Source organism: Diadema setosum, chromosome 13 (genome assembly GCF_964275005.1).
Source record: "Diadema setosum chromosome 13, eeDiaSeto1, whole genome shotgun sequence".
NCBI lineage: Eukaryota > Metazoa > Echinodermata > Echinoidea > Diadematoida > Diadematidae > Diadema > Diadema setosum.
This window is the reverse complement of record NC_092697.1, coordinates 20217990-20243405: the sequence shown is the minus strand read 5'-3', so window position 1 is coordinate 20243405 and position 25416 is coordinate 20217990. Positions and strand designations below refer to the sequence as shown.

General features: G+C 39.2%; 1 protein-coding gene across 1 annotated transcript in view; it reads right to left on the bottom strand.

Moving 5' to 3' along the window:
- The window catches only part of LOC140236470 (uncharacterized), a 180883-nt gene that overhangs the window by 46637 nt on the left and 108830 nt on the right, over positions 1-25416 (bottom strand). The window contains exons 17-24 of the mRNA XM_072316394.1: positions 22697-22837; positions 19347-19426; positions 18586-18626; positions 17649-17745; positions 15610-15715; positions 12872-12991; positions 11205-11308; positions 10634-10772 (exon numbers count right to left, since the gene is read on the bottom strand). Of these exons, the coding sequence (XP_072172495.1) occupies positions 10634-10772; positions 11205-11308; positions 12872-12991; positions 15610-15715; positions 17649-17745; positions 18586-18626; positions 19347-19426; positions 22697-22837 (828 nt within the window). The remainder of the gene's footprint in view (positions 1-10633; positions 10773-11204; positions 11309-12871; positions 12992-15609; positions 15716-17648; positions 17746-18585; positions 18627-19346; positions 19427-22696; positions 22838-25416) is intronic.

The window sequence follows — 25416 nt, the reverse complement described above, 5'->3', positions numbered from 1 at the left end:
GACCCTCCGCAATGATATTGTAGCGGCTCAATTATCCGCTCATTAATTTGTGTGAAGCAGCACTGTTTTGGCCAATTTAATTTGCCACTGATTCAGTATTAAATATTAGTAAGATTTCCCCCAGCCTTATTTCATAGCCTGTGGAAATTTCCACGCATAGTTGTTTGACCTTAAATTCTGGTTCAGACCGGTTCACGGTCATGTCGTGTCGCAATAATGTAGCACACGTTTTGTGGATTTATTATTCATCATATAGTGTTAATCCAATCACTGTAGATTTAAGTACGTAATCTATGTTACTTTTGACCAATCGCGACCGCTATTCGCACGTCACTCATCGCACGTGCGAGATGTCACACGACCCCTTTGCGGCATCAAACCACTCCCGCATCAACCATCCTAGAGGAACGACCTCCGGATCGCGTGCGGTAGAGTCACCCATCACCTTCTGTGTTTAATTATGGGCCCGCTGGCTGTAAAGTTTCTACCCGGCCACTGTCCTCTCTGCGTACCAGAGATTCGGGGATGGAGCTTCGCAGTTTTAGCCATGTTGCCTCCTGCACAGAACTTTCATTCATCCGTCCTCCGACACTTCTCATTCTCGTCGAGTGACCGCAACCATTCATCGCGTTCACGCCATGGACGACCCCACTGTCCGGCTGAGCATCTACCTCGTTCCAGATGATTCACTGTCCTGTTGAACTTATTTTCTTCAGCCTCCCGCCGATTCACCGCGCTGGTAGAGAGCTGCAATTCACCTTTCTCGTAACCTCCGTCATGGCTCTTTAGCCCCACTCACCACGGAGTGTCGCATCACTTCCAAGTCTCCGAACGATCTCCGCGTCGAGCTCTTCATCGCATTCTCGCGTCCGCCCAGCTCTGCAGGATCCCGTTCGTCGAGCCCCTTTTCTGTCTCCGAGTCCAGTCCTTCAATTTGGTCTTCTACGACAGCGATTCGCTTACCTTCACCAGTCAGCACGGTAAAATAGCTCTGTTTAATAGACTGTGGACACTTAATTCGCCAAACGCCTGCCTTTACTGGCTGGTTTTTAATCTGGACTTTCATTAGTTGGTATGTCCTTATTTCACATTGTTTTCTGTAGCGCTACATTCTACAAGTTATATTAATTAACCCTCTGTATTTTTGAGTGTCTTACAATGTCAGTTTAATATTACACTCTTCTAACATCGTGTTGTAACTGGTGTAATATTTCAATTTGAACATACCTACCAGAGTTATTTCTATAACAAATACAAAAAAGGGAATATTTTGACTCATTTTAATTATTTGTGTGAACTTCTTACCAGGTAGATCATAAAGTTAAAAATGGAGATTGATTGTGTGATCACGCATATGTAGAGTTGTGTGATTTGTGTCAGAGGCTAACAAATCTACTGACTACCAGCTTGGACGACTCAATAAAGAGAAATATCACGGCGAATCTGGCGTTTCACTTCTGGCTGTTTATTCTGCCATTTTCTGGTGTTCACACTACATTTCAACAACAGGGGGCGCTAGACCACATTAGTGGTCAACAACACTACATCACCCTTTTTTTTTTTTTTTTTTGCTTTTGTTTTGTTTTAACTCCAAACATCCTATTATTTTTTTTGTTTGTTTGTATTAGAACTTATCCAAAACCATTCTTTCAGAAACATATGAAATCTGTGCTGTGTCTGTAATGCACATTATCAGAAATATGGTTTCCAAATAATTCTTGTTCATTTTTTTTTTCAAAAGTTTCTTTCGAGATAACTCCAGAATTCCAGAAGTTTTGGCTTGAAACACTTGAAACAATTAAAACATGATAACTCTTAAAACACCGAAATGCTTGAAACACTTGACAGCATAAGGGTGAACTTCACGTTCCAAAAACTTCACAGTCCGGTAATTGTCTAATATAAGCGCTATGTCTTGAGAGTGTAAAAATATGTAACAATCTGGTGAATAAAACAAATTGTTGGGTTCACAGAAAAAGAGTTCAGCATTTTGAGTTCAGAGTTCAGAGTTCCTGTGGTATACAGAGCAGGATACTCGCAACCAGATCAGCATAGCGTAAAATTACAGCGGAATGTGGAATCCAAAGTTCGTATCATGCAATCGTAAGTCCAGCATGAACTTTCATATAGTTTGCATTCAGTCTTCCCGAATGTTCAAACTCTTTAGTTCACCAAATCTTTCCTTATGTTTCTTTTTTTTTTCTTTTTTTTTTAATATAAAAAACCAAACAAGTAAAACCAAAAGGTCTAAAACCTACAAAAATTAATACTGCAACCGCTCAAAGTTCATGGTCGTAGGATCGAACCGGCAGTCGACGTCATCTACTGGATCGTCGCGCTCACATCTCGTAGTCCTGGAATTGAACTGGCATTCGACGTCGTCTACCAGATCGTCGCACTGGGGTCCTCCGGAACGGTCGTTGGGGTTGGTTGACATCGCCTGCGTTGTCGTCTGCAGGTAGGTCATCGATGTCGTCGACATCAGAGTCAGGAGGGTCGTCATCATGGCGTACCTCAGCATTCACCTTCTTGAAGAACGAAATGTTCCTCTTTGTGATGTAGTTACCTCTCCTGGCTACGACAGAGTTGCCTTTTCTGCTGACAACGATCAGTGGTCTGTGGTCAAATGGAGAGCTAGCCTTTGACGACTTTGGCTGCCTGACCAGTACAACATCACCTGCTTTCACCTCACTGTGTTTGCTGTTCATAGCTTTGTCAGCATTCTGTTTCATCCTTTTCTTTTGGATGCTGTCTCTGTTCCTCATGATGCTCTCTGAGTCCACTTCATGCAGGGGGAGTGTGATATGTGGCAGCTCACACTTCATCTCTCGTCTGTTCAGGGCTCGGCACGGCGACAAATTCGTTGTCGAATGGGGTGTAGCTCGATAAGCTCTGAGAAACTTGAAGAGCTGCTGCTTCCAGCTTCGTCTCTCAGTTTGAGCTGTTCTGATGACTTTCACAAGGGCTCTGTTAAACCGTTCAACAGCTCCATTAGCTCTAGGCCAGTACGGCGTCACCTTTCCATGGTTGAATCCCAGGTGATCGGCAAATGCACTGAACTCATGGCCACTGAATGGAGGTCCATTGTCACTTTTGACGGTAACCGGCACACCTTGTCGAGCAAATATTGCGTCGAGGGCAGGAAGAGTTGCTTTGGCTGATGTCGAAGAAACTATTTCCACTTCCGGGTATCTGCTGTAGTCGTCGATTACAACTAGCAGGTATTCACCTGATGGTAGTGGACCGAGAAAATCAGCCGAGACTTCTTGCCATGGTCCATCTGGGAGGTCCGTCATTCTGAGTGGTTCTGGTCTCTCAGCTCCATCTGATACGGCAGCTTGGCAGGGTATGCATGACCTCACCTTCTCTTCCACCATCTGATCCAGTCTTGGGAACCAAACCTTTTCTCTGAGGAGGCTCTTTGTTTTCACAATTCCTTGGTGTGAGGCATGGGCCAGGTCTACTGCCTTGTTGACCAATTTTGTTGGGAGTACTAGTCTGTTTCCCCTGAGGATCACGCCTTCATGCACCGAAAATTGCTCTTTGCTTGATTGGTATGGCTTCAGTTCTGGCCTGTTCCAATGTTCGTGTCTCTGTGTCCTAATGGCTGTCATCAGAAGTTGGAGATTCTCGTCTTCCAGTGTGGCTTGCGTCACTTCAGCCAATGTCATTGCTTTGGGTACTGCATGGCTGCAGACATAGTTCAGGTACTGGCTATCTCTGTCTGGTGAGCGTACTGCTACTTTGTCTGGGTGTCTGCTCAAGTAGTCGACTGGGTTTTCCTCATCTCTGCCAGGTCTGTACACCAATTTGCAGTTATATGGCATCAGTCTCAATCTCCACCGTTCAATTCTGGCAGACATAGGGGTTTGCTTCTCAAAGATCCTGAGCAGAGGTTTATGGTCTGTGATGACCTGGAATTGAGCACCGTACAAGTAGAGGTGGAATCGTTCCACTGCCCACACAACAGCAAGCATCTCTCTCTCCGTCTGGGAGTATCTGGTCTCGGTGTCTGTCAAAGATCGACTTGCATACGAAATTGGTCCGTTGTTTTGGCAGAGCATCGCACCAAGGCCTTTGGGGCTCGCATCCACCAGTAGTACTGTGGGTTTGGTTGGATCTTCTTCTTCTTCTTCTTCTGGTTAAGTCTGCCTCCTTCAATAGCCTGAAGATTCTTGCAGACTGGTGCTATTTACATTATAATACAATTTATTTACAGATATTTACAAGCACATAGAAAATTTGACGAAAACAACTAGCCACTGTGATCAACCGTTCGACGGTTTCGAAATGATCCCACAGATGGCGCAGAAACAATGTCTGACAACAGGGAATTCCAGTTCCTTACAGTTCTTGGGAAGAACGAATGGCGATGCGATTCAGTTCTCGAATATGGTACCTGATAGGAGTGTGGTTGCGAGGCTCTCGTTAACTGAGTAGCCTGTTTGATAATATAGTCCTGTGCTGAAAGAGGAGTAAGATTATTGTGTATTTTGTACATCATACAATTGTAATTAACCTGTCATTTTCTCTGCGCTGTTCCAGAGTGGTCCAATCAAGTATGACATTGTCTGTGCGTTTGTCAGTACCTCTTTCAGTTTCTCAAATGCTCTGATTTCCGGCTCACCCCAAGTCCACTGTACATCCAGATGAGTCAATGTTCGAAGGGGTGCTGTAAGTGCAGCATAGTCCGGGATGAATCTGGATATGTAGGATGCCAGGCCTAGTAGTGACTTCATCTCTTTGGCATTCTGAGGAGCGTCAGCATTGATTATGGCCTCGATTTTCCTTGGGTCTGGGCTTAATCCTTGCCTGCTGAAGACATGACCATAGAATGTCACAGAGGGTTGTGAGAATTGACACTTTTCTCTCTTGAGTCTGACATTGTCGGAGTTGAGTCGATCTAGCACTGCTTTCAGTTGGGAATCATGTTCAGCCTGATTTTTCCCGTAGATGATTATGTCGTCTGACACATTTTTCACACCATCTAGTCCACTCAGGAGTTCAGCCACTGCAGCCTGGAAAATTTCACTAGCCGAGTTGACTCCAAACATCAGTCTCTTGTATCTCCTGAGGCCAACATGAGTGCTGAATGTGGTGATGTATCTGCTGCTTTCGTGTAACTCAAAACTGGTGGTAGCCTGCTGTGAGATCTAGAGTGCTGAAGACTGTTGCACCATTCATGTCCTCTATGAGTTCATCCAGCGTCGGCATTGGGTGTCTCTCTCGTTCTATGGCACGATTGGCTTCTCTCATGTCAATGCAAATGCGTACCTGTCCGTCAGATTTCGGTACTACAACAATGGGGCTGATCCAGGGGGTAGGTCCGTCGATTTTCTCCATTATGTCCTCTTTCTCTAGTCTCTCCAGTTCCTTCTCCACGTCCTTTCTCATGTGGAACGGGATACGACGATGCTTCTGTTGCTTTGGTCTCACCTCTTGATTGATGTGTAGCTTGATTTGTTTGCCCTTCACCTTTCCTGTGCCCTGGAATAGAGTTGCATACTCCGTGAAGATCTCGTCAGAGTGGTAGATACCTGGTTGATGGTGATCAATTTGAGCACAGTTGCAGTCTCAAAACTCAGCAAATTGCCTGTGTTGGACTTCACGACAAAAAATTCTGCATCACAGCGTGTGTGTTGTTTCGTCTGGAGAGGCACATTTACAACACCAATGACTGGAATGGGCTCATCCGATCCATACGGAAAAATGTGAGAATGGGCCTTATGCAGTTTGAACTTGTGCGAGGTTTTCAGGTCATGAAATGTGGGTGCGTCCATGATATTCACTGTCGCCCCGGAATCGATGATCACCTCCATTCCTTTGTCACCAACCGTCAGCTGTGTAGTGGGTGAGTGCTTGTGTCCGTTCTGAGCACTGTAGATTTTGTCTCGAATGGTGAATGAATATTCATCGTCTGGTTGGTTGACACTGGTTCCAGTCGCATCATCGCCATCCTTTACATTTTTGATTTTCCCTCTCCGTGATGAGGAACGGCATACTTTGGCGAAATGGCCCGTCTTGTTGCATGCCTTGCACTGCTTTCCTGCTGCTGGGCAGGACGTTTGATGGGGGTATGGGCCTCCACAGTAATAACATGTCCCAGAAGGCTTGGGTGTCGTTTGAGGACGTGTGGCGTTTTGGTTATGGACATGTTGCTTCTGGCCGTCCTGTTTGTAACTTCTGAATTGGGATGACTTATTCGCCCTTGGGGGTCTGCGGCCTCTATTCCGCTGAAGACTGCGACCTCATGTAGCGTTGACAGCATTGTGAGTGGTGTCTGGTGATTCGAAAGCTCTGGCCTGTACTTCACTGGCTTCCAGAGCCCGTCCAATATCCAGCAATTTAGTCAGTGTTAGATCGTCCCCTTTGCTGAGGGCTTGCCTACGGAGTTTAGGAGACTGACAGTGGGCGATTACCTGAGCCATTATCTCCCTGTCAGTATCTGTAAACTTGCAGTTTATTGCAAGCATGCGAAGGCGAGTGACATACTGGTCAAGGGACTCGGTTTGTTCTTGCTTTCCCTGGCGGAAGATGTACTTCATACATCGAATTGGACTTTGGCTGAAAATACTTGTTTAGGGCATCGACAGCTTTTTCATAGTCATCGTCGTCACCTACGTGTTGGAGTGTATCGAAGATTTCGTCCACCTTCGGTCCAGCATAGTGGAGCAAGAGGGCTCTTTTTTGTTTGGCTGAAGAGATGTCTAGTGCCACCATTAACCGTTCAAAGCGATTTAGCCACTTGGTCCACCGAGGGCCAGGATTGTTGTCGGTATCAACAAACGGTGGAAAAGCTGGTAAGACACTCATTCTACTTGTGTACTTGTATTCAAAACAAACGAAGACTACTGGTACTCACTCACTCACTGCACTGTGACGACGTCATGCACTCGTTGACACCATGGAAGACAATGCATGGGACTACAGGGATGAATTACTGCATTGCTATCACATACTGGAAGCATTCTTTGGGTCCGCTGATCTGCAGCAAACATGGGCTCGTAAGCACATTACAAACTTCTCGTCGTGTCAGAGGCTAACAAATCTACTGACTACCAGCTTGGACGACTCAATAAAGAGAAATATCACGGCGAATCTGGCGTTTCACTTCTGGCTGTTTATTCTGCCATTTTCTGGTGTTCACACTACATTTCAACAACAGGGGGCGCTAGACCACATTAGTGGTCAACAACACTACAGCATATTGCTTGTTTGATTGAAGATGTGATTTTATTTCAACATTCAATAGCTCCAAAACCATATTAACAACAACAACACACATACTGTACAAGCTGAAATTTTCGCGTACAGATATTTTCGCGAATTGCTACTTGGAGGACATTTTCACGTGTTGTTAATTTCGCGGTTGCGAGGGTCTAACTAAACTTAGTTATTCACACGTTGTTATTTTCGCAGTTCAAAGGCGATTCACGTAATTCGCGAAAATAAAACCACCGCGAAAATTTCAGCTCGTACAGTATTCACTAAATCTTAAAATCAATTTTTCCCACAATATCTTTAAAAATAGTGAATCAATCCAAATACACATTCAGGGTATGAAACTATAACTGATTGCCCACATCTTACAGAAAACCCCATTCGATTTGCTTCAGTGATCAAAGAGAAATGAGGAATTTTGTAGAGGATGTCAAGAATCTCTTCCCTCCATGTTCTGTCTATTGTATTCACACACAAATGCATCAAAGTGCTAAACATGGAAGAATCAGACTCATGACATGCTTTCCAACTTCCACTTTTCTCTGTGACCGTTTAACCAGATTAAATGGGGTTTTCTGCAAAATAGAGCTAAGATATAATATTTCAAGACCCCGAAGTAGCATTTAGACAGTTTCATCATTTTGGGTGTTATCAATGCAAAAATTTTGATTGTAATTTTTTTGGGGGACATACTGTACAAAGGTGTTATAATGCAAATGTCTGGTTTGTCTTTTGTCTTTCACCTGAATGAAAATACAGTCAACTCCACGTAGGTTAACTACACGCACATGTCGAATAATTGGCTATGTTGATGAAAATAAAAAGTCCCAATTTATGTCCATAGTCTTCCGTGTGTTATTTCTCTGTACAAGTCAATTTTCTTAGTCGATTTATCACCTTAGTCGATTAAATTTGGATGACATTTTCTGGGGAAAAAAATTGTTATATTACAGTATACATCGCATGATCGGGACAGGTTGGGAGTAGCAAACACGGCCCCTTTAAGCGGGGTGCCCGATTTCGCGATGAGCATTCACCATACACTAACGGCATACGACATGTACACTGTACATGTAGTGCACACACACACACACACACACACACACACACATGCATACTGACGTACTGTACATGTACATGAATACACAACCACGCTACCCCTCGGCGCGACCCTCTCTAGCTCTACCTGCATTCTCGCAATGATGTACTGTAGAGTAATCGCAACTGGGTTCTTCTTCTGTCAACTCTCTGAGTAGGAATTGCAAGCGAGCACATGGCTTTGCTTATGTAGGGGAGAAGAATGTTCGCGAAAGCATGTGTTTCGCAATGGCATGGATACTTATACACGGCGCTTTCGTGGCTATGCATGTACGTGTACTGGATGGACAGAGGTCAAAACACACCAGTCCGAAGCTTGCTTTGTAAGTTCGATGTAAACGACAACTGATGGGGAATCTTTGAAATATTGTTGCCAGTGGTATTTTGGTAGATTTTTTGTGTAAAATATCAACAAAATCAAAGATTGCTTGATGAAAAATTGTCCCGTTTATCAGAGGTCCCCGCCCGATTATCCAGTGAAAATAACATGCATTGGAAATGTTTCTGGGAAGCGGATGTCATTTAAGCGAGGTTCCCGATTATCAGATGCCCGATTATGTGATGAATACTGTACCACCGCATAAGACGACACTAAACAGCAAAGTGTAATCAATCCCGGTTCATAAACAGTTACAATCAAATTTGAAAACATTTGCAATCAAATTTGCAAACAGTTTTCATTGTCGTAAACAAAATTTCTTGTCGCAAAGCACGTTGAAAATGCTTTGCGACAAGAAAAAACATTTATGACAATGAAAACTGTTTGCAAATTTGATTGCAACTGTTAACAAAGCCTGGCGAAATCTAAAATTCCTTAACTCTTTATGTGCCAAGGTGGAAACCCCCTGTGTGCGACATTATTCTCAGACACCAACACATTTATGCTTTGAGAAAACATTTTGTTTTTCACATCTATGGAACTTTTATACATTTCTGTTAAAACTTCTACATTTGGTGAGCAAAACTGAGGAGAAAATGCAAAGTCTTGCTTTGACGTAAATTGTACGACAGATCTATGATTGCTTTCCTTTCAAATGACCAGTAGCTACATTACATGTAAATACATGACTTTTGCACACAAAGCAGCGACAGAAACTTAGAATTTACACGCTAATCCAGTAGGAAACACTTTTTGCTGGCAAATCATTACATAAAATACAAGCTATACGTGAGAGGAACGGAATCACGACAAACGCTTTCATTGTACTGTGGCATTTGGCAATTTATCGATCGGTTTGGGAGGGTTTGTGTGTTTGAGCAGAATATGTGAAGTTGGCACGTTGTCTAATGAGTCGGGCGTGCAAACGTAGCACATAAAGAGTTAATAGAATTTGTTGCATTCGCAAACATTCACGGCTCAGTGAGATACCCCCTTTAACTATCATGAATTCAATCACTTGCAAAATTGTCTCACGAGTCCCATTTCAATGCATGAAATGTGTGACATGCACAGTATTAATGAATTGATAAAAGTAAGTGCCCTCCTGTTTTACATTTCCCTTCAACAGTGAAACAAGCAACCTAAATGTTTTGACAATTCAGTCTGATGTAAACGTATCAAGCACAGAAAAAACAAGTAGGAATGTATAGTGTGAGAGTAGCAAGAGGAACAAACCATAAAGTTTAAGTAGAGAGGTACAGCTAACTAATCCCTTATCTTATATCCAGTTGAAATCTACATACAATACTTATCATACAATCAGAAGAATTAATTAACAAGCTTAATTGAAATGACAGACATGTAGAAATAAACCCAAATGAGTATTTTATAATTCTAAAGTTTTATCAATTTTGTATCACAATCAGTGGCAGATCCAGGAAGGGGCGCACAGGGTGCACACCCCCTTTATTTTTTGTTAAAACAAAAACAAAAACAAAAAAATAAAGAGAAAAATGGGGGGGGGGGAAGTGGGGTGCGTGTGCCCCCCTTAAATTTGGAAAGGCACCCCCCTTTTACGGAATTCCTGGATCTGCCTCTGACAATGTACAATTTGTGAATATGAAGGTGGTGGATCAAGAATTTGCTGTAAACGGTGGATCATAAAGCCATATATGGCCTAGGCAGATACACTACAGTTGAAAAAAAACAAAACAAAAAAACTGGTATGTCTACTCAAGTTCATTCATGTAAGGGATAATGTCCAACTGAGTGAGAAATCACTTCATACTCAATTTAAAAAAAAAAAAATTAGTCTCTCAAGTGATTCTGGTCATAGCAAAACTATTCATCTGAAAATTCATTTTTGTTTCTTACTCACTAGCATCATGTTTCTAGTTAAACAGGAAGGCAGAGGAACATGCTTGGTAAACTGACCTTTTGTCTGACATAGGTTATCATCTGAGGGAAGGAGGGCAGAGCTTTGTGTGTAGGCATCTCTGACTCAATATCCATTTCACCAATCCTGGCTTGCATTTTGATGATGTTTGTAGCTTCAGTCCTCACAACTTCATTCCTTATGTTGATGGAAAATGAATGAATGTACCAAAGTGTTTTACATGTGGCATCTTAAAATCGAATGATAAATTTCTTCTACATTTTTGGAGACACGTGGTAGGTAAAAGCCTGCTATGCATGACGACTCAATGGCTCATTTAATCTTGTACTCTGAATTGCACTTCTAATCATTTCTTTTTCTTATCTTTTCCTTGTGTGAAAAAGTATGCGACTCTGCTATGTACTTTTTTTTTTGCTCATACATGTACATTGTTAATTGTTTTCAAATACCAGAATGTAGAATGTTTTCACTGTTTTACAATGTAATCACAATATGTTTGCTTCTGCTTTAAAAGTTGACTCTAATAACATCACTACGGCTTTGCCAGGAGATTCTCACAGATTTGTCATCCATGCTGTCAAACCTTCAAATGTAATTGATCAAACTTACTCATCTCCACATGCTGAGAGTAACATGTACTTGGAGGCAACATGGTTGCCAGGGAAGGCGGTTGCAGCATATTGCACTGCCATTAGTCTGTCCTGTGGTAATTCCTGAACATGGTGAACAAAATTTTTTACGGTAGAAAGTGCAATGTACATACACAGAATATGACCACACACATAAAATATAAGTCAAGGCTCAACATTAAAGGACAAGTTCACCTTCATAGACATGTGGATCGAGTGGATGCAGCAATATTAAAATTACTTCAGCTGATTTGGATTATTATACTGATGACAATTCATTCTAATAATTGAATTTTTGCTTGTATTTTTATGTTTTATCTCAGGACCTTGATGAAAATGGCTCATGCTGATCAAGCAATCCTGAGTAAATATATTTTGATAAAATAAAATAAAAAATAAAAAATTAGTAGAACACATCAGTGAGAATTTGAGGAAAATTGGACAATCCGTTCAAAAGTTATGAATTTTTGAGATTTCTGCTCAGTCACTGTGGCATAAGAAGACTACTACAGATTGTGATGTCACATATGTAAAGATTTACAGAAAATATGAAGAAATTTAACATATTTTCACATTTCTCGCATAATATAGAACACTTGACTTGCCTCTTTCAGAAAGCAGGGGGAATAATATTACCCTTAACATAAATCAGTGACAAATTGAGGAAATGTGCACAGATTTTCAAAAAATAAAATGTTGTGAAATCATCTCTATATTTTCCTTATATCGTTCTACGCATGTGACATCATACACTGACGTAGTCTTCTCATTCAGCAGCAACTGCGCAGATACTTTAAAAATTCATAACTTTTGAACTGATCTTCGATTTTCCTCAAACTTTCACTTCATGTTCTACTAAAATATTACTGCATTCACTCAATTCATGTACATGATGAATATGAAGGTGGACTTGTTCTTTAAGTGTTGCCCAGTGGCTGGGGGTCACCAGAAATAGACATTGGACCATTATGTAAGAAATGATATGTTTTGGTAGTCTGATCAGGCAATAATAATAATAATAATAGAAAAAAATTATGAGTGTGTTCAGATTGCTACTAGTCTTCATGGTACAAACTCAATCTATTTATGCCCATATTCGGCCAAACGTTTTTGTTGTTTTTTTCTCACAGCTGAATTTCATTTATCTAAAAATAGAAGTATACCAATATGTTCAATGTAATCATTTCATGAATATGTGGTGTCATGGAAAAGTCGTGTTTTGTGTGTCTCAATTCAAAATTGAATAAGTTAGACATAGTGAACTTACTCATAGTATGTGGGATTTGAAGCCCTTATCATACCTGCCAATTATCACATAATTATTGAGGCTTATAAATTAACATTTATTATATCATTTCATTTCCTAATTTTATTTTTCTTACTTCTAAGTCTCATTATGTGGTATTCGAAGCACTTTATCATAGTTACCTATCAATTTTCACAAAATATCATGGTTTTCTGTATCATTTCAATGTTTTATTAGATTAATAAACTAATAACTGATTGGACTGTTGCAGATTCTCACATGCGTGTCAGTGACTGCATCTACTACTGCAACATGTTTCTTATGACAAACAGTGTCGATTGCACGATGTTTAGTGTCACACTGTTCATTTCTAAAAGAGAGTACAAAGTTAACTTCCTTACCTTGTTTGCATTGCTGTTGACCAACATCTCCATGCTCCGCACTTGAGGTGGGCTCATACTGTCATGGTTGTCACTCAGCTGGGCCAATGACTGGAACACTTTAGCCCTTGTATTGTTGTCCTGAAAGAACATGCACAAAAATTCTGTCATGTGGAAGTGCTTACATACACAAATATACATTCACATATGGGGGGGGGGGGGGGGGGCTCTGTAAGAGAGTCTCAGGGAGTGGCGTCTCTGCCCTCCTGAACCAGGGGAGTGTACCTGCCTACCTCAAAAAGGAAGGTGCAAACCCTCGTTTAGGTTGTGCGAGCATGACTTGATTTACAAACAAGAGACGGGGGGGTCTTGTGCTCATCCAAGTATCGCAAAGTTCACCTTCCATGCATTCTTGCAGACTCTTACCTGAGCGGGGCAGTTTTGGGAGCTGGAGGCATGGTGTCCATTTGCATATTCCATCACACTGGTAAAACCTGCCAATTACATTGTACTTTATAGAAGGTTGGTCTGTGCATTTTGGAAAAAAAAACAAACTTAAAGCTCTATCACTTCTGACTCTAGAGAAGAATATTATTGAATATTCCTTTATAATTTAGGAGGTTTGGGCACCCTGGGGCCCCAAAGGAAAGCATGGTGCCCATTCAAATACTTTGAGATCCTATCCTCCCAGGAATGCTACTTGCCAAGTTTGGTGAAAATCCATTATGTTGCTTTCAGCAAGAACACTGAAATGTACAATTTATGTCTGCATTTGGATCCCTCCCCCTCCCCCTCCTTCCCCCCTCCCCCGGGGGGGGGGGGGGGGGGGGGGGGGGAGGGGGAGCCCTGGATCTGCAATCAACAAACTTGGAACTAAAGTCATCAACTCATGGTATTAACTTTGCTTTATCACTTCTGGTTCTACAGAAGAAGATAAATTAATATGGCTTGAGGTGAGAATGGGAAGTTGGTACATGGGTAGTCTTCATGAAAGGGGTAATGAGTTATGTGTTAATTACATGGAAGCCAATGGTTACTGAGTTACTCCTAGATTTCCCATTAAAAACATAAATCATTAATATGTCTGATAACAAGGTACTGTAACTCACTTGTCTTGAGCAGTGTTGCAAAGACTCATTTATGGGAACTACCAAAAGATTTGCAAGAGCTTCATATTGCCAGCATTGATCATTACAGTGAATTTTGAGATGTTTCCTGCCATTTGGGTGGATGGTATCATGCATTCTAGGCTAGAGGTTAGCAGAGGCTACAGAATCGGTAGGGTAGAAAGGCTGCAACACTGTGTGGATGCTTTTTATTTCCCCCAACATATAATGTTATCATTGGTTCATTGTTTTTCAGAGTGATCCACATCTTACAAGCTCCCCTTTTTAGTAGATCACTCTTTTTCAATGCTATATTTACCTTTTGTCACCTCTGAAGTGTGCATTTTTTTCTCACTATATACATGTAGTTATTCATATATCTATCTTTTGTATTTTACTTTGACTTGTCTTCTTTTGAATCATTAATAATATGAGTTGACAAATGTATATTTTTGCAATGCATCTATGTATGGTCTTTTGTTTGATGGAAATAAAGTGTAATTGTATTCCTGAATTGAATTGCAAAAAAAAACCCCAACCAAACAAACAAACAAACATATGAACAACTAGAACATAAATTTGGAGGAAACAAGGATGAGTCTTACACAACCCTTCTATTTTGGGTCTCAAAGGAATACCCTTGAACTCAATTCTTTCTCTTTATGTATGCATAGCATGAGAACATTCCTATTTCCCTATAAATGTTATTTTTGTTTAAACCTGTGCATCTGCAAGCATGATTTTTGGACATATTGTTTGTGGCTCTGCACTGTTCATGTCTTGAAATATTTCTTCATTAAAGTTAATTTGCATGATTCTGTCCAGGAGTGTTGTAAAATATGTCACATGAATTACACTCTCACAAATCAGAGTAGGGTTAATACATACCACTACAACTGGACATTCAATTGCTGATCATGTTTGAGTGCTTCTTCTTTTGAGTGTGAAGGACAGTTCTGCTAGTACTGGTAGCTGGCATGTTGGGGTTGGGTGAAGCTCAGCATCTTGGAATGTGGAGGTGACTGCCTGCACGTTTCATTTGTGCTGATGTTCTTAAAAGTTCCATTTGCCGGCCCCGGCACATGTACACAATTGTACTGCCAAACAGTCACTGTTGGCTGAAATTCTTGTCCCGAATGAAGGTGACTGTGATGATGTTGGGTTTTGAGTCTCCCTTCCCCATGTGCTAAATATTGCAGCTGCCATTTGTTAATATCAGAAGACTCTGACATGCTTTACAAAATCATTGCCAAACAGGAGTTAAGTTGCTAATAGTAAGGGTTGTACAAGTGTGTATAATATGTGAGATTGCAGCAAATATAAGAGGTGTACAGAGTCTTTTGTATGCTGCACAAATGAGCCTCCCCTCTCCATAGAAAACGTTAAGCTTACAGGTGGGGTCCTCTCCTGAAATAATTTACATATTGAATGGTAATAGCATAAAACATTCATCCTGAATACTAAAAAAAATAACAACTTTTTGGATCTGTGAGTGCAATAAAGTTGTGATGAAATTGATATGCTTAAGAGACTCATGGTTATATAGATTGGTAAATTTCCATACAAGCAGTAACTTGGATAGGTATACCCAAATACAGGATGACAGAAGACGTAAACTCAAAGTAGATTTGTTCATTTGTTGTAATTAGTCACCTGCAGTTTGATACACTGCTTTCTCCTGACCAGTCTTGCATGAAAACTTCTGAGGGTTGGTCTCTCCTTTGCCTCTAGTCTCAGGCAGCTCTGAATCATTTCATATCTAAATTCAGTGCAAATAGGAAAAAAAAGATTCATTATCTAACGTCTGCATATTGGTGCTGCTTGGACAATTCCACTCATGGCGGGTTTTGAGAAGAGTGTTTTGATTCAGGATAATAACGTATGTCTCATAGGAAGATACGCTCGTATAAAAAAAAAGAAAGTTGAAATCAACAGCTCCTTGAAGAGATGAAAATTCGCCCTTCAATGATAAGGATAGACTCTAATCTTGATTGTCTAAAAATGTATGAGTCCATATTGTCGCCTGCTCAGCAGAAGGGCACTAGCATGGAATTTTACCCCGAAATTGAATTTTTGATCATGGCATAATTTGACAGAGTTTTGACAGGTTTCATATGAGGAGTTCATCATTCTTTTTTTCTTTTTTTTTCATTTATGAGTTTGCAAGCCTTAGCAGTGTCCTTCTGCTGGACAGGAGACAATATGAACATGACCCTGTTTACAGTGCGGGGCCGGGCTCGGCCGCGGCCGAGCCACGGCCGAGCCTCAATCAGCCTCAATCAGTCTCATCAGCCTCAATTGCGGGGCAGAGCCCCGCAATTTTGTCTGTTTACACTGCTGGGCTCGGCCGCGCTTTTAATTCAAACCTTTCAATATTTTGTCGTAGTGGCGCTCTGCTTGTAAACAAACGCAATTTGGTATAGTCTGGTTTTCAGACCCTTTGCCAACTGGATTCCGTGGCGACGAAGTCACCATTCGGGCAAATACCTAAGTTAGTAATATCGTGAATAGCGAAATAGTACGGGCAGAGGGTCTGGAGGCCAGACTAAAATTGGCCGCGCATTTGGCCCAGTTTGCGTTTACACCAAGAAGAGGCCGGGCTCCAGAGCGTGGCCAAATGCACGGCCAATTTTGGCCTCGCATTTGGCCTTTTGCGCGTTTACACTGAAATGAAGGAGGGCTCGGCCGCGCCGCGGCCTCGCCTCGCACTGTAAACGGGGTCCTCATCACACGACACTAAAAGTTAGTAAGAATAAACATTGAATGCATTGCGTTCCTTATCCATTGAATTGCATTGTCAACTATGCCGGGCATGCCTGAACTGAGAAACATACACTTAATGGTAAATAATTTAACTTGAATTTTAATATGTTGTTTTGTACAGGATACTGTAAACGCAAATATTTGTGTCCTTGTCAGAAGAAAAGTGTCTTGACATTGTGTACAAGCTTTTATCAAGATCAGTGCCAAGTTTTGCTGCTTTGGCATTTAGAACTACAGTCTGTGTTGCATGCTTAATCAACAACTTATTTTTAAAAACAGATCTTGAATGCAGTATGATCTTTACACAAATAAATAATCATTAACTGTGCTGGACACTCCCTTTGATAGATATTTGCTGACTGGGGTATATTGTGTTTCAATGATTGAAAATACGATTGCAAAGTGGACCATATCTTCTATTCCAACCCTCTCATTTAGACACTCCTCAATGAGGAACTCTTGTAAAATATGGACAGCATAATTGTATTTGTGAGGGAACTAATAATTCTTTGCTTGGCTGATTCTGTAATTCTTAAAATTCTCTTAGATTCCAAATCAAAATTGCCCTAATTGGAGTTTTCATGTCCATCCCTTCACTACTACACTTATTTACTTGTCATCATCCAAACAAGAAAGATATGCCAGTAATTGTAAGCCAACACATTTTATGGCAGTTTTCTACAACTATGTAAATGTGTAGTGCTTGAGGAATACATGTAATGAAAACTCATCACTAGTATATGAGAAGTGATATGTGAAGTGCATTATTTGATAAAAATAAGTGGGTAGGTTGACGTTACAGCAATTTTAATAATAATGGCACAATTGTATTTATCAACTGTAGTACACATGCATGCACTCTGCCACGAGACATATTTAAAGGTCAGTCACATATATCTGTAGTTCTATAGAAATACAAATGTTCTCACACATCATCCAAACAGCCATCTGGTTGGTTCAATGTGTAGCCCTCCATCAGCCTTCTAGCAAGATCATCATCACTGAAACCCTCAAATGGTTCACGACCTGTAAAATACAGAACACAGATTGCTTGAAACACCAAAGTTTAAACCCACTTTAGTCTATGGTTTAATTTGTATTCTACTATGTCCAGCTGTGGTCTAAATCGGGTTTAAATTACACCTACCTACATGTAGGAGAAGGTTTATTTCGAATTAAATTCAAGTCTAACAATGGCTGAACACAGCAGTGCAGTGTAATACCAGAAAGGCCAGCCGAGTTTTACTGCATGTAGTACATCAAGAGTAGCCACATGCAAGCATGTGGTACACTGTATGGATCGATGGCATAGAACGAGTGGCAATTCCGGAAGCTGGATACAGCTAGCCAGCCACAAACGTGTACGCGAGATATCCAATTGTTACAGTGCACTTCCAATATAACGAACACGGTTACCATGAAATTCCAATTATCTATAGGCTTGTAGACTACATCACAATAAACCTCCATACCAAATTTGAACAAAATCTGTTTAACAAATGTGATCCATGATCTCTAGAGCGCACAAAAACTATGCACAAAAATGTGGCATTTTACCCTATGAAAGACGGAACACTGGGGGCAGCATCACTCAAAGTTATAGGTGTGGAGATATTACCAATATAAACCTCAATACAAAATTTAAAAGAAATCCGTTAAGGTTTGTGGCTGCTTGAGTGCACTCAAGAATGCAACGCGGCGGCGACAGCGGCATAACACTGCTGTATCCAAAGTATCCTCCAGCATACATGTACATGCCCAGGGATACAATCAAACTTCAGGGGCCTGTTGTATAAAAGTTACCTCCCAATTAAGCGGTGAGCACTGTATTTATAATCTACAAAAATATGAGAATTAGCAACCTACCAAAAGACATGATTTCCCAGATCATAACTCCAAGGGACCACCTGAAAAAAGAACAATTATTATATTGCAAGTTGAACATTAGTATGACACTGAGATGATTAAACATTAACATATGTATACATGTATAAACAGACTGCCCATCACAAACTTTAATGATGTGTACTGTTGTAGGTCCCTACTCTGCCAACTTGTTGGAACAAATGCTCTGTTGCAGTTTGATTTGATTTAGAGTTCAGAGTGAAGAATGTTAGGTCAAAAATTTGAGATACAACTGTATCTGTGAGAAAGACATCATTTATACCATAAACACAATGATTCATAAATACATATTAATAGTGAGGATGTGTACATACTTTGTGCCTGAGAGTTGGACGCAAACTTATGATGAACATTGTGACTCTCTTTCATTGAATTACCTATAGTGGTAGCAGGTCCGTGAGTCTCGTGTAATTATGCAGTTATGTATTTCATATTACATTTTATCTTTCTGTTCGCGATAGTTTTGCATGTTGTTAGATTAGCAGCCCAACTGTGATTTGCTAAACCCTCAGGAAAATTGCAGCTTCACAGCATTACAGTACATCATATGAATTACAAGTTCAAGTTTGTACAGTAATACACAGGGAAATGTCTTATTTGAATGCCTTATGCACATTCATCAGATGCAGACAACACTAAACATTAAAAACACATCAGCATTTTAATATAGAGAACTTATGTGTGAAAAAAAAATGAATATGATTTTTATGGCTCCAACTTACACATTACTCTTGTCTGTGTAGGTGTTGAATACCAACGACTCGTATGCCATCCACTTTGTACTGGCAGAGTTGCCTGTCACCTGAGCAAGCAGAATTACATTCATACTCTGATTTCCATTGCCTTGGTCATGAAACATATATCACATTGACAAAAACTGCCCTCAAGCATGCACGGTATTTAGATCTTGAAACATCTTACACCTTGTTTATACTCCAAGTGGGTTTCAGAGCCGCCTCAAGGAGGTTCCAAAGCCCACTCTGAAAAAGTGGTCTCTTGTCTGTTTATAGTGTGCCAGCTGATTTTGCCTAAAGCAGGACCAACTGGCTGCAAAACTGGCTGCAAAAGGAAAAAATATATATATTAGTAGACAGTAGCATGTAATCACAGATGGACATTCACATCTCGTGACTACCCACATATTCTTTTTCTCCCAGTGGCAAGAGGGGTGTGGTTAATACACATTAACAATGCAATTGGTGCTTACAATATGCATAAATATGAATAAATATAAATAATCAGTAAAAAAAAGAAAAAGAAAAGAAAGTAGACACTTTTTCAAGTTTATATTTCTAAAAGAATATGTGGCTAAAAGTTAGTGTATTACATACCATATTAAAGGTAATTTCATTGGTTATCAACCTGGTAGGTCAATAAGAAGGGAAACTTTACACATGAGTGAACACCTTTGTTTTTCTCTTCCAAGACACAAAAGTAAAAATTGCAAAAATGAACAAGTTGCCACTCACGCAAAAAGATACATGGACTAAGTTGCAAAAACACACCTATGATATCTATTATACATCTTTAAAGTCGAAAAGATCAATAAAAGCTAAAATAATGGAGCAAAATGAAGAATCTTCTTCTGAGTGTATATTTATCTAGTTATTTATATACTATACAAATATATCAATCAATAGTTAACGAACTTGCTATTCATCTCACACAAATGATTTTATTTAAAATCTAGAAATGTTGCTATGGTGACTGGTATGCCTCCACCATAATGCATGGTTCTCATAATAGGTCTATAGTACAATGTCTTAACAATGTGTGATGACAGTTTCACATAAAACTGGCAAAATAAAGAAATGACAGGTTTGTCACAAATGTGTCGAATGTTCACTTTCCTTGAACTAGGTTTGCTATATTGTCTAAGAGTGCAGGTACATGTATTTGGGGATTTGAGGATTTTCACTTGACTTTTGACCCTTTTATAAGTTTATGCATTGAGCAATTTTTAAGGTATGAAGAAAAAGTGTATTTTCAGTATCAAATAGATTTTTGAATTTGCATTTTAGCCTGGCCTTTGCCTCTAAAATTCCCAAGAGAATCACTGTCAGGAAGAACATGCATGAATATGTACAAAGTTTCATGATACCTAGGGTCACTCTCAAGATATGGAGGAAAAAGTAAGATATAGCACTTTCACTTGAGACTTCGACCTTATGACCTTTGGGCAGAAAATTTCCCAGAGAATCTCCATTAGGTAATACATGACATTTTATATATTAAGTTTCAAGTAAACTCCTGCAGGCATTGGAAAAATGATGGAAATAGTGACATTTTGAGGAGTTGACCTTGACCGTTGGCCCCTGACTTTTGATCCATTGACAGCTAAATTCCCTAGATAATCCCCACCAGTCAGTAGATGCATACATACCAAGTTCGATGAAGATACAATGAACCATTTGTGAGATATGGAGAAAAAAGTAAAATTTTAATATTTTCACCTGACCTTTAACCGTTTGACCTCATGACCTGAAACTTTCTCTCTGACATGTATACACTACGTTTTAAGAAAATACCTTTAGGCATTGAATAGATAACGGGAAAATAGTGACATTTTGAGCATTTGAACTTGACCTTTTGACTTTGACCTCTTGCTGATTTCACTCAAAATCTACTTAATTAATTGTCCCATCATATATCATCCTTGGACCAAGTTTGATGAAATTGCTTCATCCAGTCTTGAGTTATCGCATACAAGTATGTAAATGGATAAATTTTAGGATTTGACCTCTGGCAGATGTAACTAAAAAACTAATCAAGTAATTGCCCCATCATACATCATCTTTGGTCAAAGTTTGGTGAAATTTGCTTAATACAGTCTTGAGTTATCACATAAATGGATACAATTTCATGATTTGACCTTGACCTTTGACCTCTGGCTGATTTCACTTAAAATCTAAGCAAGATATTGCCCTTTCATATTTTATACTTGGACCAAGTTTGGTAAAATTCCACTCAACATTACTTGACAAGTTATTGCGTAAACAAATGGGGACAGATGTACGGATGGACGGACAACCCGAAAACATAATGCCTCCTGCACCCTTCGGGCGGAGACATAAAAAAGAAATTAAAAACTGACAGACATATTTGACTATAGTAAAGGCAATCGTATGTACAAATATTTCTTGAATAATCTTCCTCATTTTTTTCTACAAATGTATAAAAGAAACAATACTATCTCATTCTATAACTGTCCAACCTGCCAATGTTGCACTTTAATGTCACCTTCCACATGAACAATCTTAACAAATAAAAATAACTACACATAGAGGGCCAAAGTACTGGAACAATCTATCCAAAGAAGTCACATGTTATTTATTATTATCATCCTCCAAATATAAAAACAGCCTTTAATGAATAATTACACCATGCAAGTTCACTAACATGTTTGTTTTCATCATGTATTTAATGATCTGCTCTACTGCTTTGTTGTTGCTATGCAAACAAACTTGAGCCTAGTTGTTTGTGCTCTCAAGTTCTACCCTATGAGTCTTCTCCTTTCTACTCATTGGGGTGCAGCAACAGCTTTTTTTTTTTTTTGTTGTTGCTCCATTGCAACTGGCTGCAGATCACTCTTGAACTGTTGGTGCACATTTTTATTTGTTTTTTATTTATTTTTCTTATGATATGCTAACAATATATCACTGAGTTTTCTTGTAAGGAATCTTACTTTCTTTTATTCTTCTTTCTAACATATTTTGTTCACAAAATATCTCAACATTACCCACTTGACGTGAAATTTGTAATGAGCTTTTCTTGTATTACTATATATATATATATATATATATATATATATATATATATATATACAAAACTTTTCAAAATATCTTGAATTGACTGCCATATGCCAATTAACAAATTTTCCCAGATTTTCTTCTACAAACATAAAATTTCAGTCACCTTGACTTGCCTACAATATATCTTAGTTCTTTCAATTGAATCAATCACTTTTGTTGAATAAAGTTGTGGTTTACAAAATAAAATGTTGAATACAGTAGGACTCACATATCAGAAGCACTGACACATCTAAATGCATTTTCATTATTTAAGTACTTACCCCTTCTTCTTGTTCACTGCGGTGGCCATATGCTGAATGTCTACCTGTTGACATCTGTCTATGAACCTTGAAATCTGTCACTTTTGCAACTAGGCCTGTAGTAAGAGCAATGTTCCTAACCCCAAGACTGTGGTGAACAACCTGTAAGGGAAAATATCAAAATACTTCCTAATAATCTGTTAAAAAGGGAGTCTCAGCTCAAATTTCCAACATAAAGCATGTAAGATATGTAAAATTGTAAAACAATCTTTGTGAATATGAAACTGTACTTATCTGAAATAGTTCACGTATTTCTCAAAGAAGAAATCCATCAGTATCAAAACAAGCTCTAGAGACAAGATAGCAATTCAACAAGAGTGAAAAAAGGTAGGTGTATCATAGACATTATATTGAACACATTATTATTATTGGCATAATCAGTCTCTTTTTCCCACCTGAAGAGTAGCATAAGGTATGCTTCCTGGTAACATTATAGATATAATTACGTGACCACGCATCACAATACGAACAAAAAGTCGCATCCCTTGATTTTACATGAGGACTCAAAATAAGGTGAAACCAGTCAACCAAGTCAATATTAGGTTTTCCATATTTTCTGAAAGAGCTACTCTTCTTCTGCATTATTCCTAAGTTTGGGATCATAAAATAAATGGGAAAGTGCATTTTCAGCAGTTTTTCTATGACTAGTTTTTTGGTAGAATGGTGAGATTAGGTATGTCTTAAGAGTCCCCTTTTCATTTCTTGATAACCCTTTGCCCATTCTTCACTCTCAGGTCTAATAACTTTTGAAGTGATAAAGTTACTGCTTTGAAAGTTGGCAGTAATCATGGCCAGAATGTGTTTATAGAGCATGTTTAATTTCAGCCTAATCTGATAATCCCTTCATTGTTGTTGCTCCGGTGGTTTAAATCCTGTTTTTTTTGTTCCATTCATTATACAGCTAGCACGGTTTGGTAAAGATTATGCATTTGAATAGACCCCGTACTTCAGAGCCTCTTTTCTTGGTTCACACTTTTCTAGAGTGTGTGCTTTCTTTCCAATATTTAGATAGGTTAAGAGAGTCCATTTGAATTGAGCTATACACCATTTTAAAGCTTAGAGTCTGCTCTTTCAGAATTTGCCCTTACTTAACTAAAAATCCATGCCAGGGGGACTTTTTGTTGGTTTTGTGGTGCAGGGTCACATATAATCTACTCTAGACTTGCAGTGGACAAAGGGTACAACCATACTTCCGAAGTCTTTTGAAATACATGAAAGGATGCAGCTGTACAATGTACCTCACAGCAGCAGAATATAATATCTAAATTAGGTCTGGTAGACAGTGACATACAATGTATGTGATATGCATTGTTGGATACAATGATATTTTTACATCATAGAAATATACATGGTGTATACATGTAAATATGTAAATTATGCACTATAATGGGATGTGTTTGTAGCAAAGATAAAGAAATGAATGCTTCATACACAAAGTCCTGTTTGAATATAAGGTTAAGTTTTTAGCTCAGCTAGGAAATACTATATTGTTATGATCAGATTGTGATATTATGTGTTCAATATAAGTTTTGATACAAGTTTTAATTCATTTATTTATCAATTTTATTTATTCATTATCATTATTATTAGGTGATATGCTATCAGCATATCACCTATTGTGATTGTCAAAATCTCTCTTTAGTACTTTTTTTTATTCTTCTTTCTTTCTGCCACATTTTGTGTCGTGTATATCTCAACAATGACATGACGGAATAACATGAAATTTTCAGTCAACATATCTCATGACAATATCTAGCCACAATAACATTTTCATGACAATAACATACTGTATCTCTGATGTCATCTAGCCGCCATTTTGTGATTTTCGGACAATGTCGCATGATCGAACATAACTTCATATCTAAATGTCATTTCTGTATCATTTTTGGTGGACATAAAGTTCAGGTCACGCTTGATCTTCCTTTTGAATGCTAATTACCCAGGTCTTCATGATGCGCACATACGCGCGCGTCAAAATTTTAAAATGCTCAAAATGACTTCCCAATGGGAAATCTTGAAGTTTCAGACAATTTTAAGCGTTTCAAAAAATTCCGCGCGTACGCGTCCGTCCGTGCGTTTTCGCGCACACAGGGCGTAACATAGAAATGCACTTTTTTCGACTGATTTGGATTTCTGATACTTCGAGTAACAATATCCATTGATTTCCGATCGATTTTGACGTATAACAAAGGAATTCACTGGCGTCAAAGTTAAAAATCCGCACGCGCGTCTATATGCAAATATAATGAAAAAACATGTCTTTGTTTATTTTGCCAAAACTCTTTAAAGGACATGTTCACCTTCATTAACCTAAGGATTGAGAGAATGTAGCAATATTAGTAGAACACATCATTGAAAGTTTGAGGAAAATCGGACAATCCGATCAAAAGTTATGAATTTTTGAAGTTTTTGTGCAGTCACCGCTGGATGAGAAGACTACTGCAGTGTATGATGTCACATGCGTACAACAATATAAGGAAAATATAAAGAGAATTTCTCAAAATTTCATCTTTTGAAAAAAGTACACATTCCCTTGACTCGTTACTGACATATGTTATGGGTAATATTATTCCCATTGCCTTTAGAAAGAGGCAAGTCAAGTGCTCTTTTATTATGCGAAAAAAAAAGTGAAAATATGTTGAATTTTCTTTACATTTTCTTTATACTGTTGTACTCATATG